General features: G+C 44.0%; 1 protein-coding gene across 2 annotated transcripts in view; it reads left to right on the top strand.

The window, feature by feature from the left end:
- The window catches only part of GNPDA1 (glucosamine-6-phosphate deaminase 1), a 78,643-nt gene that overhangs the window by 38,552 nt on the left and 17,751 nt on the right, over positions 1 to 22,340 (top strand). For both annotated transcript variants that reach the window (XM_073582136.1, XM_073582837.1), the window contains exons 2-3: positions 9,435 to 9,564; positions 9,954 to 10,055. In XM_073582136.1, coding sequence (XP_073438237.1) covers positions 9,441 to 9,564; positions 9,954 to 10,055 — 226 coding nt within the window. In that variant the 5' untranslated portion in view covers positions 9,435 to 9,440. The remainder of the gene's footprint in view (positions 1 to 9,434; positions 9,565 to 9,953; positions 10,056 to 22,340) is intronic.

Raw genomic sequence — 22,340 nt, 5'->3', positions numbered from 1 at the left:
CCAAAAGAAATTCATGAAACGCTGGTTTTTGTTCATTCTGCGTCCCAAAAATCGGAATAAAAAGCGATCAAAAAATGTCACGTGCCCGAAAATGGTACCGATAAAAACGTCAACTCGTCTCGCAAGAAATAAGACCTCACATGACTCGGTGGGTCAAAATACGGAAAAATTATAGCTCTCAATATGTGGTGATGCAAAAACTATTTTTACAATAAAAAGCGTCTTTTAGCGTGCGACAGCTGCCAAACATAAAAACCGCCACAAATAGTAAATCAAACCCCCCGTTATCACCCCCTTAGTTAGGGAAAAATAATAAAATTAAAAAAATGTATTTATTTCCATTTTTCCATTAGGGCTAGGGTTAGGGCTAGGGCTGAGATGAGGGTTAGGGGTGTGTTGGGGTTCGGGTTGGAGTTAGAATTGGGGGTTTCCACTGTTTGGGCACATCAGGGGCTCTCCAAATGCAACATGGCGTCTGATCTCCATTTCAGCCTATTCTGAGTTGAAAAAGTCATATGGTGCTCCTTCCCTTCCAAGCTCTGCCATGCGCCCAAACAGTGTTTTACCCCCACATGTAGGGTATCAGCCTACTCAGGACAAATTGCAAAACAATTTTTGGGGTCCAATTTCTCCTGTTACCCTTAGGAAAATAAAAATTTGGGGGCAAAAATATCATTTTTGTGGAAAAAAATGATTTTTTTATTTTCACGTCCGAGCGTTATAAACTTCTGTGAAGCACTTGGGGGTTCAAAGTGCTCACCACACATCTAGATAAGTTCCGTGAGGGGGTCTAGTGTCCAAAATGGCGTCACTTGTGGGGAGTTTCAATAGTTTAGGTACATCAGGGGCTCTCCAAACGCACATGACACCCGCAGACCATTCCATCAAAGTCTGCATTCCAAAACGTCACTACTTCCCTTCCGAGCCCTGACGTGTGTCCATAGTTTTCTCCCACATATGGGGTGTCAGCGTACTCATGACAAATTGGACAACAACTTTTGGGGTCCAATTTCTCCTGTTACCCTTGGGAAAATGAAAAAATTGGGGACTAATTGATCATGTTTGTGGAAAAAATACGATTTTTTTATTTTCATGCCCGGGCATTATAAACTTCTGTGAAGCCCTTGGGGGTTCAAAGTGCTCACCTCACATCTAGGTAAGTTCCTTAGGGGGTCTAGTTTCCAAAATGGGGTCATTTGTGGGGGGTTTCCACTGTTTAGGTACATTAGGGGCTCTCCAAAGGCAACATGACACCCGCAGACCATTCCATCAATGTCTGCATTCCAAAACGTCACTACTTCCCTTCCGAGCCCTGACGTGTGTCCATAGTTTTCTCCCACATATGGGGTGTCAGCGTACTCATGACAAATTGGACAACAACTTTTGGGGTCCAATTTCTCCTGTTACCCTTGGGAAAATGAAAAAATTGGGGACTAATTGATCATGTTTGTGGAAAAAATACGATTTTTTTATTTTCATGCCCGGGCATTATAAACTTCTGTGAAGCCCTTGGGGGTTCAAAGTGCTCACCTCACATCTAGGTAAGTTCCTTAGGGGGTCTAGTTTCCAAAATGGGGTCATTTGTGGGGGGTTTCCACTGTTTAGGTACATTAGGGGCTCTCCAAAGGCAACATGACACCCGCAGACCATTCCATCAATGTCTGCATTCCAAAACGTCACTACTTCCCTTCCGAGCCCTGACGTGTGTCCATACAGTAGTTTTCTCCCACATATGGGGTGTCAGCGTACTCAGGACAAATTGGACAACAACTTTTGGGGTTCAATTTCTCCTGTTACCCTTGGGAAAATAAAAAAAATGGTGACTAAAAGATCATGTTTGTGGAAAAAATACGAATTTTTTATTTTCACGCCCGGGCGTTATAAACTTCTGTGAAGCACTGGGGGGTTCAAAGTGCTCACCACACATCTAGATAAATTCCTTGGGGGGTCTAGTTTACAAAATGGTGTCATTTGTGGGGGGTTTCCACTGTTTAGGTACATCAGGGGTTTTCCAATCGCGACATGGTGTCCGATCTCAATTTCAGCCAAAAACGTCAAATGGCGCTGCTTCCCTTCCGAGCTCTGCCATGCACCCAAATAGTGGTTTACCCCCACATGTGGGGTATCAGCATACTCAGGACAAATTGCACAATAACTTTTAGGGTCCTGTTACCCTTGGGAAAATAAAAATTGGGGTGAAAAGATCATTTTTGTGGAAAAAATGATTTTTTAATTGTACCGCTGTACGTTATAAACTTCTGTGAAGCCCTTGTGGGTTCAAAGTTCTCACCACATATCTAGATAAGTTCCTTGGGGGGTCTAGTTTCCAAAATGGGGTCACTTGTAGGGGGTTTCCACTGTTTAGGCACATCAGGGACTCTCCAAACGTGACATGGCGTCCGATCTGAATTCCAGCCAATTTTGCATTGAAAAAGTCAAACGGCGCGCCTTCCATTCTGAGCTCTGCCATGCGCCGAAACAGTCGTTCCCCCCCCCCCCCCCCACAAATCAGGTATCAGCGTACTCAGGACAAATTGCACAATAACTTTTGCAGTCCAATTTCTCCTGTTACCCTTGGCAAAATAAAAAAATTTGAACCTGAATTATTTTTTTTGTGAAAAAAAGTTAGATGTTCATTTCTTTTTAAATATTCAAAAAAATTCCTGTGACGCACCTAATGGGTTAATAAACTTCTTGAATGTGGTTTTGAGCACCTTAAGGGGTTCAGTTTTTAGAATGGTGTCACTTTTGGGTATTTTCTATCATATAGACCCCTCAAAGTGGCTTCAAATGTGATGTGGTCCTAAAAATAAAATGGTGTTGTAAAAATGAGAAATCGCTGGTCAACTTTTAACCCTTATAACTTCCTAACAAAAAAAAATTTTGGTTCCAAAATTGTGCTGATGTAAAGTAAACATGTGAGAAATGTTAGTTATCAAGTTTTTTGTGTGCCGTATCTCTGTGATTTAAGGGCATAAAAATTCAAAGTTGGAAAATTGCGAAATTTTCAAAATTTTCGCCAAATTTCCGTTTTTCTCACAAATAAACGCAAGTTATTTGAATGAAATTTTACCACTAACATGAAGTACAATATGTCACGAGAAAACAATGTCAGAATCACCGGGATCCATGGAAGCGTTCCAGAGTTATGACCTCATAAAGGTACAGTGGTCAGAATTGTAAAAATTGGCCCGGTCATGAACGTGCAAACCACCCTTGGGGGTGAAGGGGTTAATACCTTTCCCTAGCCTTTTTACTGTTTACTCTTTCACTTTTAACCCCCACTGCTTCTCCCTGCATGGAGAGTCTATTCCCTGTAAATAAACTCTTTAATTCTTGGTCTGTCTCTGATCCGTGGTGACATCATCAGTACCTGCAGCATTATTACACTATATTTGTTAACCAGCCAAGGAGAAAGTAGACAGCTGTGGCCTAGTATTCTCAGGCTGGCAAGACCCATAGATTTTGGCTCTCACAGCCTAAAAATAGCAGCCCGCAGCCGCCCCACAATTGGCACATCCAAAGATGCGCTAATTGTGGCACTTTACCCAGCTCTTTCCAGTTACCCTGTAGCGTTGGCAAGTGGGATAATATTTGTGGGGTTGATGTCACCTTTGGTGACATCAAGCCCACAGCTTAGTAATGGAGAGGTGTCTATAAGACACCTATCCATTACTAATCCTATAGTTACATGGTAAACAAAGACACAGCCAGAATAAAGTCTATAAATTTGAAATTATGACACTCCTTTTTAATAGATCTTAATTTAACCATACTGCATCGCTTAATTCCACCAAAGCCCTTGATCTCCTGTAAAAGAATTAAAATAAAAAAAAAATATACCATACCTGTCTTCCGAGAAGATATACATACTGTCCCACATTGAGTCCAGCTCTGCTACATCTGGATGCCTTTGGCTGAACAGTGGCAATATGCCATCACTCAGCCTGACATCCAGACACAGCTGAGCTTGAAGCTGATCACCGGAGATGTCCCCGGCAGTCACGTGCATGGCAGTTCTCGCGCTCAGTTCATCGCGAGAACTGCTGTGGACACGAACTTCCGGCTGTGGCACAAGGTGCATCTTTATTTAAATTGGTACACATACATAGTAAGCTGCATTCCTGTACTTACTATGCATGTGATTAGAAAGATAATGCAGTTTTACTGCATCTAATTTAATCTTATGGGCAATTTTCGCTGAGCGTCTCCGCTACATAAATTGACATGCTATAGTTTGGAAAGACACACCATGTGTCCATTTACGCAGGGAAGCCGGAGGCACCTTTGAACGCATAGTGGTGGGCATGGGACTTCTTGAAATCCCATCCACTATTCTGCAACATCTGAACGCTGCGGGTTTGACGCTGCGGATGGACGCAGCGTCCAACCTGCAGCGTTTACTTACTCTGGGAACATACCCTAAGGGACTAAAGTTAGAGTCACACATAGCGACTTACCAGCGATACCGATATCAAGGTGTCAGGATCCCTGGTAAGTCGCTATGTGATCGCTGGTGAGCTGTCACACAGACAGCTTCACCAGCGATCAGCGCAGCGATGCCGAGCCCCCGGCATCGCTTGCCATCCCTGTAAAAAATAGAATTAAAATAAAAAATATTGTTATTCTCACCTTCCGAAGTCCCGCGCAGCCATCCTGCCTCTCTCCGCGCTCCGGTCCCAGTAATCCTTTGCGAGAATGACCGCGAGAATGTCACGGTCTCGCGGGAGAGCGAAGTCTCGCTGCCATTCTCGCAAAGGATCACTGGGACCGGAGCGTGGAGAGCGGAAGGCTGCGCGGGACATCGGAAGGTGAGAATAACAATATTTTTTAATTTAATTCTATTTTTACAGCTGATCGCTGGTCTCCCGCCTGTCACACGCAGAGATGCGTGCTGGCCAACGGGAGACCAGCGACCAAAAAAATGTCCAGAGGTTTCTTACAGCTATCAGCGATACCGGCAGGGGGGCCGCTCGCTGATCGCTGTCACACACAGCTGTCTCGCTGGTGAGATCGCTGTTACGTCACAAAAGTTGTGACTCTGCAGCGATCTCGTTAGCAAGATTGCTATGTGTGACTCCCGCTTAACGATACAAAAGAAAGTGAGGGGAGAATATAAAAGTTCAAATCATCTTTCTCCCAATAAGAAAATATAATATATTTGATATGTCTTCATGCGGAACAGCCCGAATCACTAATTAACCCAAATGGTAAATGGTGTATCAAGAAAATAATCTAAACACCAGAATTGCGGTTTTTTGGAGTCTGCAACACTGCAAACAAAATACAGGAATGGTAGATCAAAACAGATCAACCCCAAAAATGGTAGACATCCAAGAAAAAAGCGACACACACAATTTTGCCGTATAACACTGCCGTTAATAACTAATGTTATCTAAACATCCTGCGACCAACTTCTCCAAGATCATTATCCAAGAGCAATTTGATTAACAATGCTTTTTTTCCTGCATGAGGGAACGTCGTGACATTACAAGGCAATAGTGATAACTAAGTGACTCTGAACAAAACATTGAATTTTTTGGTCAATGGTCAGGAAATTCCCCTGCTCGCAATTCCATTGAGAATCTGTTTTCAATCCTGAAAAAAAAAAAAAGGTGTACAAACAATCATCTCCAAACACTGATTAGACAAGAATGGGTTGCATCAGGAAGGTTTTGACTCAGAAGCTGATATCCAACTGCCAGGGCAAATTGCAGAAATCTTGAAAAATAAGGGTCAGCTCTGTAAATAATGAATCTTTTGCATAAACTTGATGTATTTGTCAAATGTTTAAAAACTTATGATACGTTTAGAACTTTACATCAGTAACCATAGAAACATCTGATTAAAGGGAATCTGTCACCCCATTTTTCGAGTATCAGCTGTCGGCACCACCCTCAGGGGCTTATCTACAGCATTCTGTAATGCTGTAGATAAGCCCCCGATGTAACCTGAAAGATAAGGAAAATGAGTTAAATTATACTTACCGGGGTGCGGTCCGTCCTTGGTCCGATGGGTGTAGCGTTCCGGTGCCTCCCATCTTCTAACGGTCATATCCTCTTCTTTGCTTCCTGTCGTGGCTCCTGTGTAGGCGCACTTCTCCCTGCACCTGCGCACTGCAGTACTCTGCTCTGCCCTCAACAGGGCAGAGCAGTGCGCCTGCGCAGGAGCCACGACAGGAAGCAAAGAAGAGGATATGACCTTTAGAAGATGGGTGTAGCGGTCCGGTGCCTCCCATCTTCTAACGGTCATATCCTCTTCTTTGCTTCCTGTCGTGTCTCCTGTGTAGGCGCACTTCTCCCTGCACCTGCGCACTGCAGTACTCTGCTCTGCCCTCAACAGGGCAGAGCAGTGCGCCTGCGCAGGAGCCACGATGGGAAGCAAAGAAGAGGATATGACCGTTAGAAGATGGTTGTAGCGGTCCGGTGCCTCCCATGTTCTAATGGTCATATCCTCTTCTTTGCTTCCCGTCGTGGCTCCTGCGCAGGCGCACTGCTCTGCCCTGTTGAGGGCAGAGCAGAGTACTGCAGTGCGCAGGGAGAAGTGCGCCTACACAGGAGCCACGACAGGAAGCAAAGAAGAAGATATGACCGTTAGAAGATGGGAGGCACCGGACCGCTACACCCATCGAACCAAGGACAAGACCGCACCCCGGTGAGTATAATTTAACTCATTTTCCTTATCTTTCAGGTTACATCAGGGTCTTATCTACAGCATTACAGAATGCTGTAGATAAGCCCCTGATGGCGGTGGCTGCATCTTATATGCGAAAAAATAGGTGACAGATTCCCTTTTAAACCTTGTTTATGTGAGATAGATGGACAAAGCATGCCTTCTCTGTAACACGCTTCTAGGCAGCAAATAGAAACTTTCAGACTAAAACATAATATCTTGAAATAGTCTGAAACTATTGTTAGAACTTTTTATACAGAAATTGAATGTAATCATTTCTAAGATGTATGACACCTTTAAGGTCAGCATTATAATCAGGTAGAATCTCTGCTTTATATTCAAATGGCATAAAAAATATTTTGCAATTTGGCTAATGGGATTGATCAAGGAACATAGGGGACTCCAAGCTATGAATCTGCTGTTTTCATTCACTAAGAGGCGGTGAGCTCATTACTCTTAAAATTTTTAAAACTATAACATTGTTCCTCCTGACTTCTCATACTTAAAGGGAACCTGTTACCAGAAAAGAACGCTGTTAATCTGCAGGTTAATAGTATTACTAATCTGTCCGGTGCCTGCACTTAGCCGGACGCTTGACTTTTATTCCTCCCCCTGCTCGGCAGCTTTCAAGTTTCAGTCACCGCTCTCGATTACAGAGCGGTGGCTATAACCACTCCTTTGACACCGGCTCTGCCCTAGTGACTAAAACCCAAGCGCTTCCTGGGGGGGGATTAAAGTTAATTTTCTCCCAGCAGCATTTGGCTATGTACGGGCATGTTAACTCTATTAACACCAAATCTGCAGGTTAATAGTGTTTTTTCTGGTACATGTTTCTTTTAAAATACTATATGTGCATGATTCTTGCTGGCTGTGCACAAGGTATTTATGATTACTTGAGTTATTGATTGGGGAATTAATCATTGAATTTCTGGCATGATGTCATGGGAAGACCAGAGATGCTCCAAATGAATCAAATATGTATTAAATATTACAACACTTGCACCTCCTAAATTTGTCACTTTTTACACAAGATGGCTTTGAAAAAAAAAAAAAAAAACTGGTGTTAAAAATGCCAGTCATAATGAACTCCATCCTGCGTGTACAAATCTGTTTTTCAGTTGGGACAGAACATTGTTACTCAGCACTAAAATTTTTTTTACTGTAATGCTGAGCGTAGCAACTTTACTGCAAAGGAAAAAACAAAACGGCGGCTGTAGAGATGGAGATCCTGAATCAGCATAAAACGAAATATTCTGTGGGTTTATCATTCCACCAGAAGCTGCAGGAAAAGTTAATAGGTCAGCTTTTTAGCTGCTTATGATTTGCTGTTTCTGACATGTCTACAGATTTATTACCAGGAAGCTGTTGTGTACAGATGAAGATCTCCGTGCATGCCACTAATGTTGTCACAAGTTCCCGAAATGTATTCAATACACACTTTGAAGCAACTGCTAATTTACCTTACATGACTTTAGCAATTGTGAAAAACTATGACCCTAATTTCAGCCATCTAATAAAACAAACGCCTAAGAAAAGGAAACCTTACCGCTGTTTCCACAAAGACTAACTTATTCATAATTTTATTATTCATCTCACATAGTAAATATCTTTTTTTTTGCATTTGGTCATCTTGCTACCTTACAAAAGTGAAATACACATGACTTTTTGATCAATAGTTTATCACAAAATAGTACCCATAAAAACTTCAGCTGGTTATACAAGAAGAACAAGCCAAAAAAATTGTAGCTCCTGGAATGCGACAAACAAGGAACAAAAATAGTCGTTAAAAGACACAGCCTAAATTGGCTTTAATCCTTAGTGTTTACAAGTATGATCCTTATAGGTGACAAATTCTTAGGTCTATGAAAAAAAGAAATAATCGGTAGGTAGTGGCAAACTACCTGCCTAGCATGAATCTTCTCCAGTTCAGAGCAGTCACAGACCACTCCTGCCGGTGATTCTGCGGCTTCTATTGATGTCCCGTCGACAGAGTGGCTGCTTTACTTCTGCTATGCTCTGTTGACTGGGTGTTGCTGCCAATATCATGCTGATTGGCAGCCAGTTATATGCTGCCTGACTGCGGGGAGCCAGCTGTCAATCAGCATGACGGGGCGCTGTAAAGCCTTGTTGACAGAGCAGAATGGAGGAAGAGCTGCTCTGAGATCAAATAAAGCAGTAGAATTGCTGCCGGGAGCGGTCTGTGATCACTCAGCCGGCAGCGGTCTGTGATCACTCAGCCGGCAGCAGGGTTGGACTGGTCCACCAGAGAACTGGAGAATCTTCCAGTGGGCCCTGGCTGCTTCTTCAGGATAGGTCATAGTGCAAACCTTGCAGCTGCTATGGGGCTCTTGAGTGAGGGAGAAAGGTGGGCCCTCAGAATCAAATCCTGTGGTGGGCCCAATGTTCTTCAGTCTGACACTGGCCGGCAGGGTAGGTCATTGGCAACGACCTGCCTATCCATTCTTGGACCCATGAGAAAAAAAATAAAATGGTTCTGGATAACCCCATTAAATTCAAAATTGGCCACAGTTTGTTCACTTATGATGCAGATGACTTGTATCCTGGATTTTGCCCTTTTATAGCCGGTGGCAGACTTTTTTTTTTTTTTTCACGATGAATTTATACCTTTGCCTTTAAAAAATACTTCCAGATGAATCACCATGGTAATGTAAATTCATTATTGTACAGCAGATGTGTTGCTTACATTTATGCCTCGTTCTTTGTAAATTATTTCTTACATATATGTCTTTTTTTTTTGTTAGGTAAAAATGAAACTCATAATTTTGGATGACTATGACCAGGCTAGTGAGTGGGCAGCGAAGTACATCAGAAATCGCATCATACATTTTAACCCAAGTGCTGAGAAGTATTTTACATTAGGCCTTCCTACTGGTAAGATGCTGTTGATTCCTTTTAGATCTTTTTGAGATTTAGCAAATGGCCAGTGTTATTTTTTATGATAAATATACAGATTGTATTAGGTTTGTGGGAGAAGGTGAGACTTCAAAGTATTGTAATGGTTTACAATGTCTTCTCCATATGCCATGGAGGGTATATGGGTAAAGTAATAATGGGGAGTCTACCGCTGAAGATCACAATTTTTTTTTTTTTTTTTTTTTTTTTTTTTTTTTTTAACATATCTGTCCATTTAAATCACATACTGTGGATTTAGTTGATGGGTGCTGCTTAATGTTTCCATATTTCATGCAATTGTATGGTAGGTTTTAGTAAGACTTTTAGCCTTTGATTTTCCATGGGTTCTCATCCTTGAAATATTGCAGGAAGCACACCGCTGGGATGCTACAAAAAGCTTATTGAATACCATAAGAATGGAGATCTTTCATTCAAGTATGTGAAAACATTCAACATGGATGAATATGTTGGTGAGTCTTAAATTAACCCCTTTTGACCTTAATGACCAAGCAAATTTTGCAATTCTGACCACTTTGAGGTTATAGCTCTAGAACACTTCAATGGATTCCACTGATTCTGAGATTTTTTTTGCGTGACATATTGTACTACATGTTGGGCTACTTTCACACATCAGGTTTTTTCTGACAGACAGGATCCGGCTATTTTTTAAAAAACCGGAACCAGCGAAATCTGCCACCGGAACCGTTTTTTTCTCATTGACTTGTATTAGCGCTGGATCGCACCGCATAGCCTCCCGTTTCTTCCGGTTTTCGACAGATCTGGCTAAAATTTTAATTCCGGCATCTGGAAAAAACATCTCCACTAACGTTTTTTTGTCTGCAGCGAAAAACCAGACAGCGCCGGATGCGGCGCTTCTGGCTTTTTGCTACAATGGATGTCTATGGGCGCCGGAATGTGCCGGATCCGGAAAAAGATGGATCCGGTTTTTAAGTCTGAGCATGCTCAGATCCAATTGGCCAGCCGGATCCGTTGTAAAACGGAAGGAACTGATGGAAAACTGATTAAATAGATCCGGATTTTTGCCAGATCCGCTAGATGGATCCGGCAGAAAAACGGATCCGTTTCATCAGTTTTCGACACTTTACGCCGGATCCTGACTGTCGGAAAAAACCTGAAGTGTGAAAGTAGCCTTAGGCCTCTTTCACACTTCCGTTTTTTACAATCAGTCACAATCCGCCAGGTTTTGGAAAAAACGGATCCGAAATTTTCTTTTGAGGATCCGTTTTTTTCCCCATTGAATTTCATTAGTGGCGGATCCTGACGGATTGCTGTCCGTTGCATCCGTTTTTGTGAGGATCCGCTGTGATGTTGCTGTCCGTTTCCATCCTCAAAGATTTTGAAACGGAGCTTGTAACGTTTTTTTTTTCCCAGCGGATCCTCCAGACACTGAATTAACCCGAACTCTCTCTCTCTCTCTTTCTCTTTCTCTTTCTCTCTCTCTCTCCTTCCCAGCCAGCGTTTCCTTTAAACTTCCTCATTTTCAGGATCCGTCTGAAAACGGATCCTGTGCCATCCGTTCACATCAGTTAAGAACGGATCCGCTTTTCTAACTTTTTGGCGGATTTGAACTGATGCAAAAAAACTGAAGTGTGAAAGAGGCCTTAGGTGTAAAATTTCTTCAATATGACTTTTTCAAGCTTAATTTTTGTGCCCTTTAAATCAGAGTTGTCACACAAAATGGTTAATAAATAACATTTCCCACATGTCAACTTTACATCAGCACAATTTTGGAAACATAATTTTTTTTTTTTTTTCGTTAGGAATTTGTAATTGTTAAAAGTTGACCAGCGATTTTCTCATTTTTTCCAACAAAATTTACAAAACTTTTTTTTGGGGCCACATCGCATTTGAACTAACTTTGAGGGGTCAATATAACATAAAATACCCAAAAGTGACACACCATTCTGCACCCCACAACGTGCGCATAACCACATTCAAGAAGTTTATTAACCCTTCTGGCGCCTCACAAGAACTAAAGGAAATGTGGAAGGAAAAAATGAAAATCTAACTTTTTTTTCACAAAAACATGTACTTTACACCCAAACTTTTTTATTTTCACAAGGGTATCGAGAGAAAATGGATCACAAAATTTGTTGTGCAATGTCTCCTAAGTACGACGATACCCCGCGTATGTGAGGGAAAGTCACCGTTTGGATGCATGGCAGGGCTCCGAAGAGAGGGACCAATAGGAAAAATCTCCTATTGTTGCCAGGTACCGGCTGGCAGATCTTTCTTCCAGGAAGATGACATGGAGGGTCGGGGGACAGAGCAGGAGGGTCTGGGGATGGCGGAGGGGAGGGGGAACCCCATTTCTCTCTCCTCTGGTATGCTAGATCATATCAGAGGAGAGAAATGAATGGAAAACTGGATTTTTTTTTTATTTATTTTTTTTTTATCGCCGGGCAAAAAAACAGACACTGGGCACGGTAAAAACCGTCCCAAATCATGTTCTCCGGGGTTTCGGCAACCAATGGTAGCGGAGAGCCCAGAGTTTTTCTGACACTAGGGCGCACTATAAAATTATTTATCAGTGTCATTAAAAAGCAGCCCTGAGGAATAAGCACCCTAAACTGTCAACGTTAAAAGGCATATTGGTGGTCGTTAAGGGGTTAAAGACATTCTTGGTAACTTTTGTGTGTGTAGTCTACTACATTTACGATGGAAATTATATGCAGATTTCCATTCTACCTTTGGCAGTTTGGGTAGTAATTTTTTCTAATCTTACATTAGCAAAGCCCATTACAATTTTTAACCCCTTCACTACATTTGTCTTTCTCTTTGATGCAGACTACGGCACGTAGTGGCATTTAACATTCTTGCAGCGGAAGCGCGTCACTAACTACGCCCATCGCTGCCCCTGTAACCTGATTGCGGGGTGGCAATGGGTTGGCATGACAACTGGGTGTCTGCAGGAGACCCCCATATTGTCATTGTCAACTTGCTATGAGTGCCGCCTCGTGGCAGTATGTACTGTACAATAGCGATCAGAAGATCGCAGCTTCAAGTCTCCTAAGGTGGTGACCATTGAAGCAAGTAAAGTGTGTGGGGGGGGCAATAAAAAATAAGTGTGTTTTTTTTTGCATATTTATTTAAAAATATATATATTTGGTATTGCTGCATTCAGAAATACTGATCAAAATATAAAATTAATGAAACCGATCAGTAAATGGAATAATAAAACCAATTTTTTTTTTTTCCCATTTGAATAAAGAACCTAGACATGTTTGCTATGACCTGGAGAATCATAATGGCAGGTCAGTTTTGGCATTTAGTAAACATGGTTAAAAAAAAAAAACTTTCCCCCATTAAAAATTTTAAAATTAATTAAAAAAAATTGGAAAAGGAAACGATAAAAAAAAGCATATGTAAAAGTACACTGGTTTTGCAATTTCACTGCACTTGGATTTTTTTTCCTTATAAATACTTCCATATAAATAAATCCAACAAAGCAAAAAATAGGAAGCCTATGCCAAATAGAATTAAAATTAATCAACTTTATTTATTACAGTTAAAAATACACTCCTAAACTTCATTTTCAGTGGAGATATACGTCACAAAAATGAACTGTTTAACAAGGAAAAAAAATGTTTTGAAGCGCCATAATAATAAATAGTTTTATAAACAACCAATCCACAAAATGAAGTTAATCTGCACAAGTCACAATTATGGCATACATATACACAAAAAGAGGGCTACATTTATGTACTCATCAACTAGTACCCAAGTGGGTCATGCACATTAATTTAAATATATATACCTGAAAGAAAGACATCTTTTCAACTAGTCAAAAAAAGTATCCAAGTGGCCAAGCCTACATAGGGTTAAATAAATGAGCTGCCATACAAAATAAAGACTCATACATTGGTGAATAACTAAACAGACTGCCGCACAGCTTAATTTAAAGGTGCTTTTAACTAGTGCAAAATGTAAATTGCAAAGTGCATTTGGCTGAGAATAATGGCTAAGCGGCCAATAAGCTGATAGCGCTGTTTATAAGGTAACATGTCCTTTTGAAATCAGCCTTTTCTTGGACCGTCCATGTTTGGCGGGCACATTCTATTGGACACCTCAGTAAATGCTTTCAAGTTATCGGCTATTCAGCCATTATGTCAAGCTAGTGCACACTGCAATTTGTATATTTTGTATAACTTTTTTGCTGGCGTACTATAGTGGGCATTTTAGCAAACACCATTAGTGTATTGGCTATTTAGCCATTTTTTCAGCCAATGCACTTTGCAATGTATATAATTTTGCACTAGTAAATAATACCTTTGAATTAAGCTGTGAGGTTGTCCGTCTTGCATTATATTTCTGCTGGCATATTATAATGGGCACTTTAGTAAACACTATCAGCGTATTGGCCACTTAGCCATTATTCTCAGCCAAATGCACTTTGCAGTTTATATTTTGCACTAGTTAAAAGCACAATTGCCAGGTGATTGCCAAGTCTCTGTTGCTGTGTACACACTTGAGAATCCTGGCATTTAGAACAGTTTGGGGAGAAACTGGCTGGGTGCAGGGCCAGACTAGTCACCTTTTTATTCGGTCGTCCATGACAGCACCACCTGAGAGAGGGGATCCGCCCTTCAGGAACAGGAAACCTACAGATACAAAAGGGCGGCACCTCTCCCACGCATCAGTTGGTTTCCTGTTCCTATAGGACGGGACTTCCTACAGATAGTCCATCATGGAGTCGTCGAGGGATTCCCAGGCCGGCTGACCGACCCAGGTAGCGGGGGGGTCTCCTACCTCGGTCAAGCTCGGGTCCCTGGATGCGCCACGGTGGGGCCGGGTAGGTCACCACGACAGTGGTTGGAGCAGGCGGAGCAGAGGGTCCGGTGGACAGCCGTCTCCATAGGGCCGGCACAAGGTATGTATGACCCCTGGAACCCCTCCTGTTGCATTCACCCGGTCTCCGCTTGCTCCTCTCTCTCTCTCGCCGGGGGCTGGCGGTCGCGCCTGTGCGGCGGGCGCAGGTCGGCGCATGTGGGGGCGGCAGGCATTCCGGAGCCGGGGGCGCCGTGCCGGCTCCTTTCCGCGCGCTCCCGCAATCTTGATCGCGCGGCGGAAGTGACGCAGCGGAAGGGGCGGGGCCGGGAACGCCGAAACCGGAAGTCGGGTGCCGGCCGGCTTTCCGGGATGCGCCGCCAGTGCTCGGCGGTCTGGGGCGGCGCGCGGTACCTGTGTGGGGGGGGGGGAGTCGCGGGGGGGGGAAGGATCCGGGGGGAGGTGCCGCGCCAGAGCCCTGCTGACTCGGACACTGTGGGAGGCATTAAAAGCAACGAGGCGCAGGAGCGCCCAGAGAAACAGGCCACAGTGAATTTACATGCGAGTGGCCAGCAGAAGAAGAAACGGACGGGCGAACAAAGCCACAGAAGTTCCTCCAGGCTAAAGGACCCTCCTGCCTCCCTCCGTGACCCGGTACCTGCCTCATCTGCATGGGTAAGAGATCTCCGTGAATGTACCCTGATGCAGTGTTTTATTTTGTTCTTTCGCAGGCAAGGAAAGCTACGGGGAAGCAGAAGCACAGGGAATGTGCCCTCTGTAATTGCCCTTTGCCAGACGGACACCCTAAAAAGTTGTCAGCCATGCGTGCGACAAACGGTAGGGGTTGGATAGGGGTACCCTAGGGGTAGATTGACAGGCCCTTACACTCTTCCCCGTCCATACAGGTGGCGGAAGAAACACCGGACTTCACCACAAGCCTGAGGGAGATAATCAGGACAGAAATGAAGGCCCTATCTAAAAAAGACTCCTCTAAGGGAAGAGATGTTAACCTCTCTGGTTCAGAGTCCTCGGCCGCACCTGGAATCGATATCTCCTCAGATTCCCGGCCTCCACTTCATCATCTTCAGAGGAAGACTCGAGCCGTTTCTGCTTTCCCTTAGACCAGATGGATAAGTTAGTTAAAGCAGTAAGGTCCACCATGGGGGTAGCAGACACAAAACCGGAACTTTCGGCACAGGACGTGATGTTCGGAGGCCTAGATCCCAGAAAGCGCAGATCCTTCCCGTTGAATGATAAAGTCCAGAACCTAATAGATAGAGAATGGAAAAAGCCTGAAAAAAGAGGTTCTTTGCCACCTGCCTTCAAACGAAGGTACCCGTTTGATGACCCAGTGGTAACCAAATGGGACAGGGCCCCTAAGCTGGACGCGGCAGTGGCCAAAGCCTCCAAAAAATCCTCCATACCTTACGATGACATGGCCTCCTTAAAAGACCCGCTAGATAAAAAAGCGGATTCTTTTCTGAAAGGAACATGGGAGATGTCAGCGGGTGCCTTGAGACCAGCGGTAGCGGCCACATGTACGGCCAGATCCTTGATGGTCTGGCTGGATCAGCTGGATTCCCAATTGAAGGATGGAACCTCAAGAGCATACATTCGAAAAGCTTTACCAGTTATCCAAAGTGCTGCTGCTTTTCTGGCTGATGCGTCAGCAGATTCTGCGAGGATGGCGGCTAGGACCGCAGGTTTATCCAACGCAGCTCGAAGGGCTCTCTGGTTGAAATGCTGGCCAGGAGACATCCAGGCCAGATCTCGACTCTGTTCCATTCCTTGTGAGGGCGAATACCTATTTGGGCCCGTCCTAGATGAACTTTTAGAAAAGGCCGGGGACGATAAAAAGAAGTTCCCCAGTCTGCCGAACCCCTCTTTTAGACGCCCCTTTACCAGGAAAGGATATTTCCGTAGGAGGCCGTCCAGGGATCAGGGCAGATGGGACGACAAAAGAAGGAGAGGTACTGGATTCATGTTCGGAGGAGGGGGGCGCCAGGAAGGTCCAGCACGGGACACTAAAAAGCCGCCCCAATGACTAGTTGCTCCGGTAGGGGGGAGACTAGCTGCCTTCTACCCGGCCTGGGCATTAATCTCTAATAGCAACTGGATACTGGGGGTGGTAACTGCGGGCCTGCGTCTAGAATTCTCCCGGGTTCCCCAAGATCGTTTTAAGGTCACTCCTCTTAGGTCATCCTCATCAGAACAGTCTGCCCTGGAAGCTGAAGTTCGGGATCTTTGCCATAAAAAGGTCCTAACTAAAGTTCCAGAGGAAGAAAGGGGGAAAGGTTTCTACTCCCCTTTGTTCCTGGTCCGCAAGCCAGACAGTTCCTTTAGGACCATAATAAATCTTAAATCCCTCAATGAATTCCTGGTCACACGTCCATTTAAGATGGAAACAATTAATTCAACAATAAAATTACTGTTTCAAAACTGCTTCATGGTGGTGTTAGATTTGAAAGATGCCTACTACCATATACCCATTCATGCAGATCATCAGAGTTTTCTCAGAGTGGCAGTGCAGTTAGATGGGTCAGTTCAACATTTCCAGTATGCGGCCCTCCCCTTTGGGGTGGCAGTCGCTCCCCGTGTGTTTACTAAAGTAGTAGCGGAAGTTATGGCCCATCTACGTGAATCAGACATTTTAGTAGTTCCCTACTTAGATGACTTCTTGATTGTAGGGAAAACGGCTAACCATTGTTTGCAACAGCTACAAAGGGCAAGGTCTGCCCTAGAACGGTTAGGACGGCTGCTTAACATTAAAAAATCTCGGTTACAGCCGATGAGAATCCAACAATTCTTGGGCCTCATCCTAGATTCCGAAAAACAGGAGTGCCGTCTGCCCCCGGAGAAGCTGGTTCGCCTACACTATCAGGTCCTGAACGCTTCCAATAACCCGACCATGTCCCTCAGGAAAGCCATGTCCCTTCTAGGTTCACTTTCCTCCTGTATCCCGGCGGTCCAGTGGGCCCAGTTTCATTCAAGAACTCTACAGGGCGAGGTCTTAAGGCATCAAAAAATACTTGGGGGTTACTTAGAGGGCCAGCTAACCTTGTCCCGAAACACAAGGGAGTCCCTAGAATGGTGGCTAGACGAGAATAAATTATCCAGAGGGGTTCCCTGGGAATATGACATATCCCGCATAATCACCACGGATGCTAGCCCTTCCGGTTGGGGGGCTCATATGGGGGAAATTCTGGTCCAGGGCCTATGGGAGCATAATCAGATAGAGATGTCATCCAACTTGAAAGAATTGACAGCAGTAGAGCTGGCGGCTAAAGAACTGCTTGTGTATCTACAGGGCCATCATGTGCGAGTGTTCTCCGACAATCTGGTCACCGTAGCGTATATCAACCACCAAGGCGGGACCCGTTCCAAATCCCTGATGAATGTAGCAGAACGGCTGTTCCAGCTAGCAGAGCAGCATTTCCTATCATTAACAGCTCTACATATAAAGGGGAAAGAAAACACCACGGCAGATTTCCTGAGCCGCAATCTCTTAAGGCAAAGAGAATGGTCCCTAAAAAACTCTATCTTCGACCTGATTGTACAGAAGTGGGGACTGCCAGAGATAGATCTCTTCGCCACCAAGGAAAACAGGAAAGTAAGGCAATTTTGCTCACTAAATCCCAGAGAAGACCCCCTGGCGGTAGACTCCTTGCTGATAAAGTGGGATTTCGGGCTATCCTATGCCTTCCCTCCCCTATCGCTATTACCTCTAGTGGTGAGGAAAATCAGGAGAGACAGAGCGAAAGTTATAGTGATCGCTCCGTTTTGGCCCAGGAGGGCTTGGTTCTCATGCCTCAGGACCATGTCAGTGTCCGATCCTTGGGTCCTGCCGGAGATCCCGGATCTCCTATCCCAGGGCCCAGTCTTTCATCCTCAAGTGGCTGGCCTACATCTGACGGCGTGGAGTTTGAACGGACACTGCTGAAAGATAAAGGCTTCTCCCCAAACCTGGTTGACACTCTACTTAAAAGTAGAAAGATCACTACTACCAAGATCTATGTCAGAATTTGGAAGAGATTCCTAAAGAACTCTAGAGTAGTCGCTGGGTGTTCGGCTCCTATAAATCAAATCTTAGAATTTCTTCAGAAAGGTCTAGAAATGGGGCTCTCCACTAGTACCCTCAAAGTACAAGCTTCAGCCTTGGGGGCCCTCTTTAGCTGCAACATCGCGGGTAATTACTGGGTCAGTAGATTCATCAAGGCAGCAGGTAGATCCAGGCCAGTGGTGAAGGATAGATTCATGCCATGGGACTTGAACCTAGTCCTCACAGCCATGACAGAAGCTCCATTCGAACCCATCTCATCAGCCTCTATAAAAAACCTGTCCCTCAAGGTAGCCTTCCTGGTAGCTCTAACCTCAGCTCGTAGAGTAAGCGACATCCAGGCATTATCTAGGCGTCCTCCTTATTTACAGTTTAAGGACGATAGGGTAATACTCAGACCTGACCCGGCGTACTTACCGAAGGTAGTTTCTAGCTTTCATAGAACACAGGAAATAGTCCTTCCATCCTTCCTCCCTAATCCAGCTAATGAGAAGGAAGAGAAATTACACACCTTAGATGTTAGAGAATGCCTTAAAGAATATCTGGCGGTTACTGACCCCTGGAAAAAGGAGAATGCCCTATTTATCTCCCATCAAGGTCCCAGGAAAGGCTGTAGAGTGTCAAAAAATACACTAGCTAGGTGGATTAGAGAGGCTATTTCAATTGCATACACCTCAAAGGGCAGACCGGCACCTGCAAAACTGAGGGCGCATTCCACCAGAGCCATGGCGTCCTCGTGGGCCGAGAGATCAGAAGTCTCCATTGACCAGATATGTAGGTGGCTACTTGGTCCTCTCCGAGCACCTTTTATAATCATTATAGGCTAGACTTGGGTGCTTCCACAGACCTCTCTTTTGGTATAAGGGTACTGCAGGCTGTAGTCCCTCCCTAAAATAGTTATTACTCTCTGTAAATCTCTCAGGTGGTGCTGTCATGGACGACCGAATAAAGTCTTAGTTACTCACCGGTTAACGGTATTTTTCGGAGTCCATGACAGCACCCGTATATTCCCCCCCCTTTTTGTAGTTTAAATTTGGATATGCACTTCTTTCTCTTATATGTACACTAGTAAGGAATAGTTGTATAAAAAACACTGTGTATAAATTTTGCTATTAACCATTGTGGTCCTCTTGTGCTCTGTAATCCAACTGATGCGTGGGAGAGGTGCCGCCCTTTTGTATCTGTAGGTTTCCTGTTCCTGAAGGGCGGATCCCCTCTCTCAGGTGGTGCTGTCATGGACTCCGAAAAATACCGTTAACCGGTGAGTAACTAAGACTTTCTCTACAGTCCCTGGCCAGGCATACAAACTATTTTCTTTGAAACTCCAAAGCTTTTCTGGAAAAAACACACCTGTCTGCAATTCTAATGCCCAGGCATTTATTCATCCCGCTCAGTTGTTCGGACAGAATGAATTGAGTAACCGATTCCCTTTAAGGCCTTCATACATATACTATACACTAAAGTTTTATGATGTTGTCGATTTAGACGGAACTGGCCAACCATCTTGTATATATGTCCATTTCTCTGTCTGTTTGTGGGAAAACAATTTAAGTTCAAAATGACTGATCCTTCTCTTGCAAAGTTCATTTTAATTAATAGATCATGGAATAAAAACAAGTTCCACAATTGGATGTGTTAAAAAAAAAAATAATAATAATAATCCTGTGCTGAGATAATCTTATAAATGTGTCTGACGATGGAGGAATGTGGTCTGACCATACCACAGCTCCTGGGCAGGAGGGAAGGAAAGGAGTATACAGACATTGCAGAAGGGGATCGCAGCTGATTCTTCCTGTGAGGCAAAACATTTTGCTGTCTGTTTATAACTAATATTTTATCTCAAAGAATGTTTTGTGATCTGTCTGCATACTCTTTTGTTCCCTCCCCTCCCCTTCCTGCCCAGGAGCCTTGGTATGATCAGACATTGTCTCTTTGCGGTAAGACACTGCCATTACACAGTACACAGCAGGGGCACATTTATAAAATTCTCACATTTATTTATTCCAAGATCTATTGATTGTTGATTAAAATTAACTATTTGTGGGGAAAACCCCTTTAAATGTCAAATCCTTTTGTGCGCCCTGGAGATTAGCTGTCAGGAAAGCGCACTGCTGCCATTCTGCATGAAGAACATACGCACGGTTGACTGTACAAAGTTTGCACAGGTCTAGTAAAGTGTCCTTGTTATGAATTCACCCCAGCCATCATATGACTTCTGCCACTTTGTTGTAGTCTTGTAACAGGGGCCAGGGTGATAGTCATGGCGAGGAGCTGTTGTTGCGGCACCCCCTGCCGCTCCGCTACGTAAACACAATGTCCATTCTGCTGTGTGCTGTGCATTGCACCCACCTGTGGGTTAGAGAACTCTTCAGACTGCAGAATTGCAGCATCCTTCAGCAGCACGCAAAGATTCTCAAAGTTCAGATTCATTTTCAACATAACTTTACTCAGCTCATCCAGTTTAGATACAGACACTGCACAGCAATCTTCACATGTTACGGTCTCTCCTTTCCCTGAGCTGTCCCTGGTCCTTCCTGACATGTGTTCCCGTAACATATCCTCCGGTGCCGCAGCTTCCTGAGTAGCCAGTCTCTTGTTCCTGGTGCTCCCCATCCATTTTTCCCATCCTGGGCAAAAGTAAAGGACGCCACTGCCAGTCCTTCTCAGACCGTGGGTCTCGGACGTCACGGAAGTTTCCCATAAGCCTAGTTGCTGTTTCTCTCATGCTGCCCAGATCTGCTCATACTCAAATGTCTGACCACCCGTAAGGCCTGAACTGATGAATCTCTGACATAACACAGCTCTGGTTAGCAACCTCACAGTTCACTGTCCTATCCACCACTGACTGCCTCAGGAAAAACTCTCCTCACCCTTTCGCTAGCTCCTCCTACTAGCTAACAGCCTATTGATTTAACTATTTCCTATCTTGGCTCAATCTAAACTCCTACTCTATAGTGCCCCCAACTGTTCTAAGCCCTATATTAGCCCTATTTCTATCCCTAACCCATAAAGGTACATAACTGACACAATGCATGAACATCAGTACATTGCTTGGCACAGTAATATACAATCAAACAATATCACATGTCATGACACTTTGCATACAAAATGTACCCAGTTTCACTAAGAAGGGACGCACAGGGGCGTCGGGCACAAATCCGTCTCCAGCAAACCCCTACACTCTTATGCGCGTTGACTTCAGCTCCATATGTCACTTGATGTACCGCCTCCTCAATACTGCCTTATTGAGGCAGCATCAGTGATGTGCTGCTTCATGTAGGTGTTTTGTGCCGTATAGAAAGCTTGGCGCCAGCAACTAGGTAACAATGGAGAGTAATGGTGAAACAGTATGATGCCTTTTCTGAAGCTTATACAAAACACATGCTCCAAAATTTTATTCGAGAGATGAAAACAAATGGCACACATCCTGATTCTGTTCGACCCTTTACAGCAAAGCTGATGTATGATCCAGAGAATACATGAATTGTCAGCCTATTGAGATTGCTCCAGTGGGTAGTGTGAAACAGTATGTCAAGACTTTGTTATATGGAGAATTACATAAAGATGCATACAAAATTCTTCAATAAAATGTTTATATTAAAATCCTAATTTAAATACTTGAATTTTTTTTTACCTTGTGTTCTCTTTAAGACTTGAAAAGCTGGCAAAAACAATAGCCTAGAGAACAAGATGTGAAACAGGATGTAAAGGACAATGCTCTCTGTAATTATTTCTGGATACTGTCTTAATGCTAAGCATCGCATGCTGCCAAATGTAAAAATCCTAATAACCTTAAAACAAATATTGCATCACATAGAAGCCATAGTCCGCAGCAACAAGACATCATTAATTGGGACTGAAGTTCAGCATATAGCTTAGGTTTTGCCAAACCTAGAAATTAACGCCACCT

This window comes from Dendrobates tinctorius, unplaced genomic scaffold (genome assembly GCF_039654945.1).
Source record: "Dendrobates tinctorius isolate UK_male_01 unplaced genomic scaffold, ASM3965494v1 ptg000001l, whole genome shotgun sequence".
NCBI lineage: Eukaryota > Metazoa > Chordata > Amphibia > Anura > Dendrobatidae > Dendrobates > Dendrobates tinctorius.
The sequence above is the reverse complement of the archived record's forward strand: the minus strand, read 5'-3'. Positions and strand labels throughout refer to the sequence as shown.